This window comes from Triturus cristatus, chromosome 8, assembly GCF_964204655.1.
Source record: "Triturus cristatus chromosome 8, aTriCri1.1, whole genome shotgun sequence".
Taxonomy (NCBI): Eukaryota; Metazoa; Chordata; class Amphibia; order Caudata; family Salamandridae; genus Triturus; species Triturus cristatus.
Window position 1 is genome coordinate 1,640,195,633 of NC_140591.1, and position 14,359 is coordinate 1,640,209,991.

The 14,359-nt window shown below is 41.0% G+C and overlaps 1 protein-coding gene across 1 annotated transcript in view; it reads left to right on the top strand.

The window, feature by feature from the left end:
• Positions 1 to 9,818, top strand: part of LOC146808472 (transient receptor potential cation channel subfamily M member 2-like) — a 2,315,843-nt gene extending 2,306,025 nt beyond the window's left edge. Inside the window, exon 28 of the mRNA XM_085623958.1 lies at positions 7,066 to 9,818. Coding sequence (XP_085480084.1) covers positions 7,066 to 7,091 — 26 coding nt within the window. The 3' untranslated portion in view covers positions 7,092 to 9,818. The remainder of the gene's footprint in view (positions 1 to 7,065) is intronic.
• The last annotated feature ends 4,541 nt before the right edge of the window (positions 9,819 to 14,359 follow it).

The following is a 14,359-nucleotide window of genomic DNA, read 5'->3' on the forward strand; positions in this document are numbered from 1 at the left end:
TCGATTTAGAGGTAACTGTAGACACTCAGGCTGGAAAGTTAAATCCGAGTATCGTAGAGTTTGAACAATTAAGGATGGAGGCTCCCACATTATCTGACGATGTTAGATCTCGATCTGCTTTGACTCCCAAAGTTGTGGTAACAGATGAGCTCCCAAATAGTGCAGGAGCTAGAAATGTTAGTTTGGGTGAGGCTGGCCAGTGTTGTATTAGGTGCACTGAGGCAGAGGGAAATAATATTGAAAATAATCCAGTTGATTGAATAAATACCCCAATTAGCCCTGTAGATGGTTCAACTATGCATGATAGATTGTTGAATGCATTTTCATCTTGCCCAGAAGGAAATCCGCCTGTAAGACTAACATCATGGAACATAGCAGGTATAGCTAGGAATCTACGGGATGTCGCTTGGTGCTCCTATATTGAGGAGTATGACATCATTCTCCTTCAGGAGACTTGGGCTGTAGAAACGCCTCACAGGCTAGGGTACAAAACATTTTGTTGTGATGCTATCCCGTCAGTAAGAGGGAGAGCGTCAGGGGGGTTGGTGATTTGGGTAAGAGTCACTCTAGAAATAGATGTTACCCAATTGTCGATTTCTTCTCCTGATTTATTGGGATTAAAAATGGTGACCAGGGAAAAAGGAACCATATATTTAATAAATATATATAATAGACCACATCCATCTAATAGGGAATCCAAGGTGGTAGAGCTTTTGGATTCTTTCTTAGATACATTAAGACCAAACGTTCAGATAGTAGTCGGAGGGGATTTTAATTGTAAATGCGAACCAGTGTTGGGCCTGGATAACTTATTTGATGAGCAGGATATTGCAAATAACATCCTGTCTCTGGATTCTTCTGGGTCAGCTAAAAGCACTACAGCTGCTATTCAGATTTTACAGCTGACCGTGCCCCATGATTTAAGGGCATGCAATGGCCGTTTCCAGTCCGACAGACCATCGGCCCCAACATTTTGTAAAGGCAACTGTAGGTCACACATAGACTTTATATTGGTCTCTCTGAGCCTATGGTATTTAATAATCGATTTTAAAATAGATCATAGGACAGAGAGTGACCATCTTCCACTTCAACTATGGTTAGACCCTGAGCCTTTTATATCTAAATTAGTTGGAGAAGCTACGTTAAACAGCTCTCTTGGGGAACTTCAGGCAACAAATAATAGGCGTGCTCTAAGATGGCCCTATATCCTGGCTAAAGAAGAGACGATGCTAAATATTTATAATACATTTGCTGAAACTATTGTAGCATGCCAGATGCCCCTATTGGGCACCCAGGGTGTTTTAGATCTGCACTATAAATTGGTAGATGCGCTAACTCCCCTCTTGAGTAAAATTTACAAAAGGGATAAGAACCAAAAAGAAAACTATTTAGAGTTAGCTAATCAATGGTACAATAAGGAATGTCGCATAGCTAAGTCTCATTTGATCCAGGCTGTTAAATCTAAGAAACCACAGGGTATAAGAGATAGTAGACAGGCATATAATAAAATACTGACCCATGCAAAAAAAGCTTGGGATGATGCCTTATGGGATGATCTTTTAAATGCGGCTAAATTGAGAGATCAGGGCGCTTTTTGGAATTTAATTTCAAAGGGAAATAAAAAGGGTAGATCGCCTAAGGATATTTACCTTGATGAAAAAACATGGTGCGACCATTTTTCTAAACTTTATTCTAACGACAATGAAGGGTTGCCCATAGGGGATCAAGAGATCAACTTAGCATTGAGTATTGCTCCCTTGCGATTTAGCTTAGAAGAGACTACCCAGGTATTACAGGCCGTCAAAATGGGCAAAGCAGAAATTGTAACAATTTTAAAAAAGGTGATCGTTATGATCCGGGCAATTATCGCCCTATAAGTTTAATAGATCTTTTACAAAAGGTTTTTGCCAGACATATTTTAAATAGACTTTTAGAATGGATAGAGGGGACTCAGATATTATCTAAATACCAGGCAGGGTTCAGATCAAAAACCAGCACGGTTGATCAGGTATTTAGGTTCATGTGCATCTGCTGGAAGTACATTAACATAAGGAAGGGCAGTTTGTACGTGGCGTTCATTGTCTTGAGGGCCGCTTTCGACCTTGTTCGACGTAATTTGTTGTGGATCACACTTAAGAATATGGCGGTCCCTGGTGAGCTACTTAAAGAACTCATCAGACTACATACAGGGAATTACGCCAAAGCCAGATGGGGGAAGGGTGGTGAAATTTCAAAGGCCATACCTGTAGGACGGGGTGTGCGCCAAGGCTGCGTGTTGGCGCCTACACTCTTCTCATTATACGTCAATGATATACCTATTTACTTAAGGGACTGTGACCATGATTCCCCGAAGCTAGGAGATGAGGCGATCACGGCATTACTTTTTGCCGATGATACGATCCTCATCTCACAGACTCCAAAGGGTCTACAAAATTTGGTGAATTCCTTCTATAGCTACTGCATAGGGAAGGGGTTAGAAATAAATTCCTCTAAAACAAAATACATGTCCATAAACCCTCAGAAGTTTTTCAGGAAGAACTTGGCCTTAAATAATCAAAAACTGGAGTACGTGGGGAGTTTTAATTATCTAGGAATTATGCTGGATAGTACCCTTTCATGGAAGGGGCAGTTGGAAAAAAGTTAATTATCCTTAAAACAAAACTCGATGCCTATTTTAAAAGTGCACGGCGGTAGTTATTCTAAAGCCATTACGCCGGCACTTGAGGTATTTAAGGCGAAGGCCCAATCAGCCGCACTCTATGGTGCTGAGGTATGGGGGCATTCCTGTAAAAACAACTTTGAAAAGGAAGAAAATTGCTTTATACGTAGGTTGCTTAAAATACCAATTAGAACCCCCCTAGTCCCAGTGTTCCTGGATATTAATCTTAAAAGGACAGACTACCAAGCCATATTAAGGCCACTGCTATATTGGGTTAGGTTATGGACAACCCCGGAGTTTAGTGTTTACAAGAGTGGATTGATAGAAATAATACAGTTTGACGGGTATAAGAAAATTGCATGGTTAAAGCACATTTGTCAGTGGTACAATAGGTTAGGGCTCCCCCATTTATGGGAAGAACCTCAGAATATGATGTCGCCCTTCAAAAAGCTTGAAAAGTCTACTTTCTGGTCTTATGTCAATGGTGAATTACTCCATAGCTCATCGATTGGCACATTGACTCCGAAATTTTTGACTATAAAGGATAATCCTGAATTTGAACAATTCATGGATGAGATAGGACCACCACTAGCAAAAACGTTATATCTGCAATTCAGATATGGGGTCCTACAGACCACTGCAAACACCTGTAGGTGAGGGGGGGGGGTAAAAATGACAGTGATCTGTGTACCCTCTGCTCTCTAAAGGCAAAGGAAGATGATGTCCATCTATTGTTCTTTTCTCCGGTCTATAAAAAATTGAGGGACCGTTGGATCAAACCCTTATGTAAAAACATGGGGGTTAGGTCCTACAAAGAGGCAGAACGTATAATCAAGTCAAATACCTCGCAACTGGTAGTGTTTTGTATAAGTAGGTTTTTATTCAATGTGTACCTCATGAGGAAACAGATTGGTTGTAAGCTGTAATGTATTATTGTGGTCTGCAGTTTCCCTTAGCCCTGTATAGTTAGTATAAAATGCACTGATCCCTTCTTTTTGACGTGTTTTAATTTTTTTTTTAAATATCTGGCTTTTTAAATTAATTTTAAAAAGTATGTTTTTTATTTTTAATGCAGTAATTGCACAATTGTTGATGTAGATTAATTGTCTGTCTGCCCCACTGTATGTATTAACTTGAATATTGGGTTGTGGTATTTGTATATAGTAGTTGGAAGTGTCTTTTTATGTACTTCTTGCTTTTATGGCTATATAAGCCGAAATAAAGCTTAAACAAACAAACATATACCAGGCCAACTTCTCACAGTAACCGCCCAATATCTAGATGGTAAACCCCATGAAGAAATAGTTATATTTTATATATAAACCTCGTGTGGTTGTCCTTCATTTAGCAATTCAAGAGATTATAGACTGGTAAAACAAGCTGCTTTACATTCCTTCAAGACTGAGCCTGAAGGCTGCTCTCCATAGCTACCACTAGGATAGCTTTCAATAAAGGCTGTCTTTAACCTATCATCAATAAGGGGTTGTTTGGACTGTTGCAAGGTGCCCACTATAACTAGTGGACGGCATATACCAGGCCAACTTCTCACAGTAACCGCCCAATATCTGTTTAGATGGTAAACCCCGTGAAGAAGTAAGCAGTAACTTGGGAGCTTACATTGACAGCAGATTTAATCACTTAGAACAGAAAAACTACATGTCTCATAGATCCAGCGCAGTAGCCTTTGCTTTCAGCACATTGGCAAACAATTTGAGGGCCCATCTTACAAACCACTGCTCTCGGAAATAGCAGCAAAAATATTACCAATAATACGCCACACGCAAAAGACTTGGCTCTGCTGAATAGTTGCAGGTCACAACCGATCCACCTGTTCTCCCGCAAACTGTTTCCATCTTGCCTAAAAGATCACTCTCTTGATATTCACATACTGTGCATTTCACCTTCGTGCTTTTTGATTCAAAGAGATCTTTCTCTTTTACAACCCACTATTTCCACAGCCAGATTCTATGTTAGCGCTCCGTTTCTTGCATGGTAAATAGTCACAGAAGAAACTGACATCAGCACATCAGGAAGGGGCTTATATGGACTCAGGTGGCGTCACATACGTAGACGACATCAGTACGGAGTCGCATGACCCCCTCTACCGACAGGCAAGTGCACTGCTGACAAAATTTCCGGATCCAGTCTAGTGCCCGGGGAGAACTCTATGGTAAGGAATCTGCAGCTAGACAATGTCTCTACCAGATCTGGCGTTACCAAAGGTAAGTAACTTGTTCTCTTGTGCTAGCATGTTAACTCGTGCCAGTGCTGAGTGATAGGACACCCCCGTGCTTGAACAGCTCGTTGGTGGAGTCGTGCACAATGAATTGCTGTAATAGGCTGCCAGTAGCCGGTCACCTGGGGGGTTCCTATTTTTAGGAATGGATTGTAGAGAAGTGGTTTCCAGCAGTGGGAAGAGGGCTTGTCTCATGGTTATATGTTGCCTGGAGGATGGCGGAGCCTGGTCCTTGGTGTGTTCTATGGCCCTTTAATTGGAGACCCAACTCTACAGGTTTTAATGGAAAACACTGTGTTCTTTTTTCAAGACCGTCGCGGTTGGTCTTGTGATTGTAGTGTGCCATTCGAGTAAACAGGCTCTTGCCCGGTCTGTGGGGTGTCTCATCGATGGTTGACCACAATTCAAAGTTTAGTTTAAGACTGCTTCAGGCTCTTCTTGATTGCGCCAATGATGTCTTATCAGGCTTTGTGTTGTAATAAAGATTGGCAGTCCAGGTAAGCATCCATGTAGATTTATTATAGGCAAGATGTCACCAGGATGAGAGCCCTGCCAGGAGCGGCCTCACTGCTGCTCAGCCCATCTGCACCTGACACTGAGCAGCAGCAGTATAACACCTGGATAGCGGGTGTGTCCATGGATGCAGCGTCACTGCTGCTCAGCCCATCTGCACCTGACACTGAGCAGCAGCAGTATAACACCTGGATAGCGGGTGTGTCCATGGATGCAGCGTCACTGCTGCTCAGCCCATCTGCACCTGACACTGAGCAGCAGCAGTATAACACCTGGATAGCGGGTGTGTCCATGGATGCAGCGTCACTGCTGCTCAGCCCATCTGCACCTGACACTGAGCAGCAGCAGTATAACACCTGGATAGCGGGTGTGTCCATGGATGCAGCGTCACTGCTGCTCAGCCCATCTGCACCTGACACTGAGCAGCAGCAGTATAACACCTGGATAGCGGGTGTGTCCATGGATGCAGCGTCACTGCTGCTCAGCCCATCTGCACCTGACACTGAGCAGCAGCAGTATAACACCTGGATAGCGGGTGTGTCCATGGATGCAGCGTCACTGCTGCTCAGCCCATCTGCACCTGACACTGAGCAGCAGCAGTATAACACCTGGATAGCGGGTGTGTCCATGGATGCAGCGTCACTGCTGCTCAGCCCATCTGCACCTGACACTGAGCAGCAGCAGTATAACACCTGGATAGCGGGTGTGTCCATGGATGCAGCGTCACTGCTGCTCAGCCCATCTGCACCTGACACTGAGCAGCAGCAGTATAACACCTGGATAGCGGGTGTGTCCATGGATGCAGCGTCACTGCTGCTCAGCCCATCTGCACCTGACACTGAGCAGCAGCAGTATAACACCTGGATAGCGGGTGTGTCCATGGATGCAGCGTCACTGCTGCTCAGCCCATCTGCACCTGACACTGAGCAGCAGCAGTATAACACCTGGATAGCGGGTGTGTCCATGGGTGCAGCGTCACTGCTGCTCAGCCCATCTGCACCTGACACTGAGCAGCAGCAGTATAACACCTGGATAGCGGGTGTGTCCATGGATGCAGCGTCACTGCTGCTCAGCCCATCTGCACCTGACACTGAGCAGCAGCAGTATAACACCTGGATAGCGGGTGTGTCCATGGATGCAGCGTCACTGCTGCTCAGCCCATCTGCACCTGACACTGAGCAGCAGCAGTATAACACCTGGATAGCGGGTGTGTCCATGGATGCAGCGTCACTGCTGCTCAGCCCATCTGCACCTGACACTGAGCAGCAGCAGTATAACACCTGGATAGCGGGTGTGTCCATGGATGCAGCGTCACTGCTGCTCAGCCCATCTGCACCTGACACTGAGCAGCAGCAGTATAACACCTGGATAGCGGGTGTGTCCATGGATGCAGCGTCACTGCTGCTCAGCCCATCTGCACCTGACACTGAGCAGCAGCAGTATAACACCTGGATAGCGGGTGTGTCCATGGATGGAGCGTCACTGTTGCTGACGAGAACCCTGTGGGTCATTTCACTTTATACAGCGCATGGATGCTCCTGGCTGTAAGAAGTGGGTATTTAGCATCTCATGAAAATTGTACCAATGTTCAAAGTGTGTTCTGCGCAGGAGGAGCGACTCTTGTGCTCTACTCTAAATTTATTTCTCTGTCTTGCAGAATCTTCCCGACCTCAAACCCACTAATTCCATCCGCCGGCAGACTGTGGGCCAGAAGACCCCCTCATCGCGAACATGAATAATATCCAGCAGAAAGTGGCAAGAAAGCTCTATGCCCACTACTGAACCAGGCAAGCGTCAGAGGCTCCCACAGGGAAGGACCTCAGCCCTCTATGTATCCAGCAACACTTCAGCATCTTCCAGTGTACACTGGGCCGTGGTCTTGAAGATGGAGGCCTCCAGTGTGGCAGTGGCCCATAGCCATACCCTAACCAAAATACAAACACTTCGGGCTAGATGTACGACTATTTGCGAGTCGCTAATGCCAATGTACAACAGTGTCAGAGAAACTGTTTGCGATTCCCAATGGGGTCGGAAATTGCGTGCCTCATCAATATTCATGAGGCAAGCACAATTTGCGACCCCATTGGGAATGGCTGGCCCTCCCAGGGATGGTGGCCCGCTGGGGTCAGCAGACCTCTATGTCTGGGACTGCTTTTAAAGAAAGCAGTTTTTTTAAAAGGAAAACGAGATGCATTTAAAAAAAGAAAAATGAAACGTTTTTGTTTAATTTTTTAAGGGCAGGTAGTGGTTTCTGGGACCACTGCCTGCCCCTAAAAAAATATTTTCCCCTGTATTCACAAAGGGGAACCCTTCCCTTTTGCGAGTGCTTTACCACCTTCTTAAAGAGGGTGGTAAATTGCGAGTATTAACATTCTTACATAGGGTAGCGAGTCACTATTAGGAAGGGACGCCCTTGGAATGCATCTTCCTAATAGTGAGTCGCAAATACATTTTTAGCAAGTCACAAATAAATTGTGACTTGCTAAATAGGGTTTGTACATGGCCCATTGGTATTTTTGCATGCGCAAACGGGTCGCAAACCTGTTTGCGCGTGCAAAAATGGGTCGTACTTCTGGTCCTTACTGTAAAGTAGGTGCTGATGTCTGCGGTGTCTACTATTCAAATCACTGTTGATGAGTATGTTAATGCCCCATGGCTGTTGTGAGACATTTCAAGCTCAGACGAGGCTCCTTAACAGCTGTGTTGTGTCAGTGCTTAGCTCACCTACATTTATACCTGTGCTCTTGGGCTCCTTGCTTGGTGGTCTTCATCAGGGTCCTTGAGTCTTCTCATCATGTGGCAGACAGGCGGTCATTGTGGATGCAAGTCCAATATCCTAGCCATGCTGAGACTGGCACAGCCTGGTGGAAGAGGCGAGGGATGCACTGCTTAGAAACACCCATCAGAAGGTCGCACTCTGGCTGATGACCCCATGAGGCCCTTCAGATCAGGAATCTTGTGGGTAGAGTTGCTGATGCCTCTCCCTGGAACAGCTAAGGACATCCAAGCTGCTGAGAAGCCTCAAAGTTAATCATTGCATCTTTTGTCGCTGAATAGATTGAACTGCTGATGCTGGTGCTGGCTGCGTAAACAGCTCAAACTCCACTATGTCACATCAAGTAAACAAGAAACAAACGAGGCTTTAAGATTTTAATATCACATCAGTTGTTAAACAAATGCCCTTAGTGCTTCTTAGCCTTTGCCTCCAGTGGATGACCTCTGACCCTTCAATGCTAAAATAACCATTGGGAACCTAAACCTCAGTGGGCGGGCCTGTCTTATGCCTGTCTGATCGCTAGGGGGAGGCAAAGCGCTGACAACGTTTGGGACGGAAATCTTTTATTTTAGTAAATGGGACCCATTCCCCTCCATGGGAACATCAGTGGAAACAGAATCTTTTTGTCGAATTGAGCGACCGCACTAGTAATTCTGTGGTTGTGTTGTACACGGGCAATTAAAATGTTTGATTATGATGAACATGTTTACACTAATCACTTAATCGATTATTTTCTAAGAGCAAAATACTACCTTTTTTTGTGTTGGGTATGCAAATATGTTTTTTCTAACGGGACAGTAAATTCTAAACTCCCTATACCCAATGATTGTATTCTGAACATCAGCGTCACAGTTACTAACCCTGCCTCGCATTGATTACTTAAACAATTTAATACAAAATCTGCAGGAATAAATACATTCCCCAGCTCAGTATTTAAAACATAAGTCGGATACAAAAAGCCCCAAAACCAGAGTTGCAAATAAGCCATGGGGCACAAGGGGCAGCCGCGACCCCTAAATGAGGTTCATGACTAAAGGGATCAAATCTATCCACAATATGTGCATGGACTTCAGGGCAGACAATGCTGTACAGATAGAGAAATGCATTTTCGGATTAGTCAAAAATCAATGCCAAAGTAGACTTCTAATTGTCTTATTTGAAATGAGAAAAAAGCGTCCATTCATTGAGAGCTCTGGGAGTTTCACCAGGATAGACCCAAGTCTCTTATTGGATACAACATTGTTGAGAAATCAGGTTTTAATGCAAATATTAGGAAAGAAAGGGCACTACTGGCTTTGATTTACTGTAACCTGAGGTGATAGATATTTTATGAGAAATGTGTTTAGGTGGTGAAAATGTTAGAATTGTGTGATTTAAGCCGGTGCAGAGTAGATTACAGTTCAGAATACTTCTGAATGCTTTTTCTGCTTTCACTGCAGCTCGGAGCAAAGTAGGAGATCTTAGGGTGTTCTTTGGATGGGAGAAAGGTGTTCGTCCTCCTATGTTATGGCTTTGAAATGATTTGAACATAACATGTACTGATACATTCATACATTGATCAATGATTTTCGACTAACTTGATTGATTTTGCTTTCTGTAAATGACAAAACTTTCAATAAAATCTTTGTTTTGAAACTTAATCATTCTCTCTCTTTATTGTGGAGCCTAATGTGCTCCACGTTATTTGAATATACTATATTTGTCAAATAGCCATAGTTTTAATTTTAATTTTTATTCTTCAGATAGCGCATTATGGGCCACAAAATTTACACACAATAAAGCACTAACACTAATGCTTAAGCATTTGAACATTCCAAACGATCCACAGTCACTAATAAAGTGAACTCAGTGCTCTTTTCATGGAATAAAACAAAAACATTCTGTGCAAAATGCTTCGCAAACAGATAACTCAAAAAGCCGTGTTACATGAACTGATACAGAGCAGTCTTCTAGTTCTCCATAGATTCAGAACTGAAAAAGAAAGCACACAATGTGAATACTTTCACTGCACTTCTTCTGCCTTTACTAAAAGTATAGGGGCATATTAGCAAGGTCCAGCGTTAAAATTATCGCCGCTTTATCGGCAGAAATCTGCCGCTAAAGCGGCGATAATGGGCTTGATAATATGCCCTTGAGAATTCCCATGGATCTCTGACAAAATTTCGAAAGTCAGAAAATCGACCTACAAAAATATCGCAACAAAAATATCGATGTCAAGAATATCGACATCCTATCTACAACATGGTAAGTACAAAAATATCGATAATTAAATATCGATGGCAAAAATATCGTTAGTAAAAAATATCGTTTTTTTTACTTTAAAAATATATGTAAAATAAACCAAATAATACTTATAAATAAAATAAACATAATTAAATATATTTTATAATATTTAAAATGTATAATTAATATATATATAATTTAATAAAACATTAATTAAACATATACATGTAATATATAATATATATACTTAATAATTATTTTTAATAATAATTTCTGTAACGTATAAATTATTAAATGTTTTTAAAAAATACCAATACATCTATACACATAAAACAATAACATCAATAAATATTAAATAATTACATATAGCAAATAATCAATAATTTAAATTTGAATATTTTGTATTATTAATGATATATTACAATAGCTAAAATAACACAAAACATATTAAATATCAGAGACAATAAAACTACTAGTCCAACTCCAACAAAAACAACAGTAAGTAAAATGTTGGATAGCGTAGGGCTAAAAATTACTATTTCCACTACAGGGAATGTAACAGTAGGGAAAGTGTTGTATAGCGTAGGGGTAAAAATTACTATTCCAACTCCAAAGAGTACAACAGTAGGGAAAGCGTTGGATAGTGTAGGGGTAAAAATAACTATTCCAACTCCAGAGAGTGCAACAGTAGGGAAAGCGTTGGATAGTGTAGGGGTAAAAATTACTATTCCAACTCCAGAGAGTACAACAGTAGGGAAAGCGTTGGATAGTGTAGGGGTAAAAATTACTATTCCAACTCCAAAGAGTGCAACAGTAGGGAAAGCGTTGGATAGTGTAGGGGTAAAAATTACTATTCCAACTCCAGAGAGTGCAATAGTAGGGAAAGTGTTGGATAGCGTAAGGGTAAAAATTACTATTCCCACTCCAGAGAGTGCAACAGTAGGGAAAACGTTGGATAGCGTAGGGGTAAAAATTACTATTCCAACTCCAAAGAGTGCAACAGTAGGGAAAGCGTTGGATAGCGTAGGGGTAAAAATTACTATTCCAACTCCAGAGAGTGCAATAGTAGGGAAAGTGTTGGATAGCGTAAGGGTAAAAATTACTATTCCCACTCCAGAGAGTGCAACAGTAGGGAAAGTGTTGGATAGCGTAGGGAAAAAAATTACTATTCCAACTCCAGAGAATGCAACAGTAGGGAAACCACTGGATAGTGTAGGGGTAAAAATAACTATTCCAACTCCAGAGAGTGCAACAGTAGGGAAAAAGTTGGATAGCGTAGGGGTAAAAATTACTATTCCAACTCCAAAGAGTGCAACAGTAGGGAAAGCGTTGGATAGCGTAGGGGTAAAAATTACTATTCCAACTCCAGAGAGTGCAATAGTAGGGAAAGTGTTGGATAGCGTAAGGGTAAAAATTACTATTCCCACTCCAGAGAGTGCAACAGTAGGGAAAACGTTGGATAGCGTAGGGGTAAAAATTACTATTCCAACTCCAAAGAGTGCAACAGTAGGTAAAGTGTTGGATAGCGTAACGGTAAAAATTACTATTCCCACTCCAGAGAGTGCAACAGTAGGGAAAGTGTTGGATAGCGTAGGGAAAAAAATTACTATTCCAACTCCAGAGAATGCAACAGTAGGGAAACCACTGGATAGCATAGGGGTAAAAATTACTATTCCCACTCCAGTGAGTCCAACAGTAGGGAAAGCGTTGGATAGCGTAGGGGTAAAAATTACTATTCCCACTCCAGTGAGTGCAACAGTAGGGAAAACGATGGATAGCTTAGGAGTAAAAATTACTATTCCCACTCCAATGAGTGCAACAGTAGGGAAAGCATTGCATAGCGTAGAGGTAAAAATTACTATTCCCACTCCAGCGAGTGCAACAGTAGGGAAAACGCTGGATAGCGTAGGGGTACAAATTACTATTCCCACTCCAGTAAGTGAAACAGTAGGGAAAGCGCTGGATAGCGTAGGGGTAAAAATTACTATTCCAACTCCAGAGAGTGCAACAGTAGGGAAAGCGCTGGATAGCGTAGGGGTAAAAATTACTATTCCCACTCCAGATAGTAAAACAGTTGGGAAAGCACTGGATAGCATAGGGGTTCTATGAACATAATAACCAATTAAATAATTTGTTATTAAAAAATAGCATTTTAATAATTTATTTACAAAATAATTATTATTAAATACCAATTATTTAAACTAAATATTTAAATAAATAACTTTAAATTACATCCCACACTATTCCCCCTTTAACACACAACACACTACACATACAAAAAACAAAATACATTAAACTATCAATGTATCTATTATTTACAATTAATAATACATTCTTTATAATTAATATAGTTATTAATTTACTAGTTAATACATATTAACTACCAAATTACAATTATTCACCAATTAATTATTAATTAACAATACATTAATTAGCAATAACAACAAATAAAATGAAAAAATAAAAAAAATTATATTTACTATATTTAACTAACTAATAACAATTAATTACCAATTAATAATTAACAATTAATTAATAATAAATACAAATAAATCAAAAATATCATTATTTATTTTAATTTAATTACATCCCACCCTATTCCCCTATAAACCCACAACCTACTACACATAAAAATTCACATAATTAATTTAATTATCAATTAATCACTTAATAAAATTAAATCACCAATTAATTAGTAATTAACAATTAATTAATTAACAATGACAATAAATAAATATTACTAATAAACTAATTATAACTAATATAATTAACCAATTAATAAAATTAATTTACAATTAATAATTAATTAACAATTAATCATAAATACCAATTAAACAATACATATTAATTCATTAATTATAATTAAATTACTTCCCACCCTATATAAACCCACAACCCGCTCTGATACTAAAACGCTAAATTAACTTTAAAATAATTATTAATCTCTAAACATTTAGTTTTTAAATGTATTAAAATACATTACAATAATCTTTAACATACAAATAAAATACATATTAAAATACATAACACTAAAAAAATATCGATATTATTGACATCGATATTTTTGCTTACGATATTACTTACATTTCTATTAATTACTTCGATATTATTTACTTCGATATTACTTACCTTGGGGTCGATATTCTGTCCATCGATATTCTTGACTTCGATATTCTGTCCCTATGATATTAAAAACTCGATATTCTTGTAGGTCGATTTTAAAAACTCGATATTTTGGCTGACCACCAATTCCCATAGAAGCCCCATGTTCTGGTGTCAACATGGGCTTCTATTGGAATTCTCTGCACATATTATCAAGCCTATTATCGCCACTTTAGCGGCAGTTTTCTGCCAATAAAGCGACGATAATTTTAACGCCGGTCCTTGATAATATGCCCCATAGTCCTTCCTCAATGTTTTACTTGAAGGCAACATGGTGGCAGTCACTGACAACATCCGAGTCTCTTAATGTAGGAACCCCAATCATGTTGCTTTTATCGGACCTGTCGTCCACGTCTGATATGATCTCCCCTCCCATTCTCATCCGCAGACCACATGGCGTAGGTATCCATGGTAGGGCACAACTTTGGCTCAGGGACGTCCTTAACAACCGTACCCACCAGGTTTGTTTGAGTCCGTTTAATAAAGGAAAAAACTTTCTAACAAGGGAGTCCCCCAAGGCTCGTGCCTGAGCCCACCTCTATTCAACATGTAGTTGAGGGGTGTGGCCAACTGCCGGACATGGCTGCCGCAACTTAGTGGAGCTCCGAACCCGGGCTCATCGATCCTGGAATTCACTGGCTACACACAGCGTGAAAGGGTCCAGAACGGCAGGTTCCGACGCCGGGAAGTGGAGTGGAAGACTGGAACCACTTCTCGGATTGCTGTTGGGGCACTGCTGTGAGACACGAGGACTAGGCCCCGTACGCGAGCGGAGAGAGTTGCGGAGAAC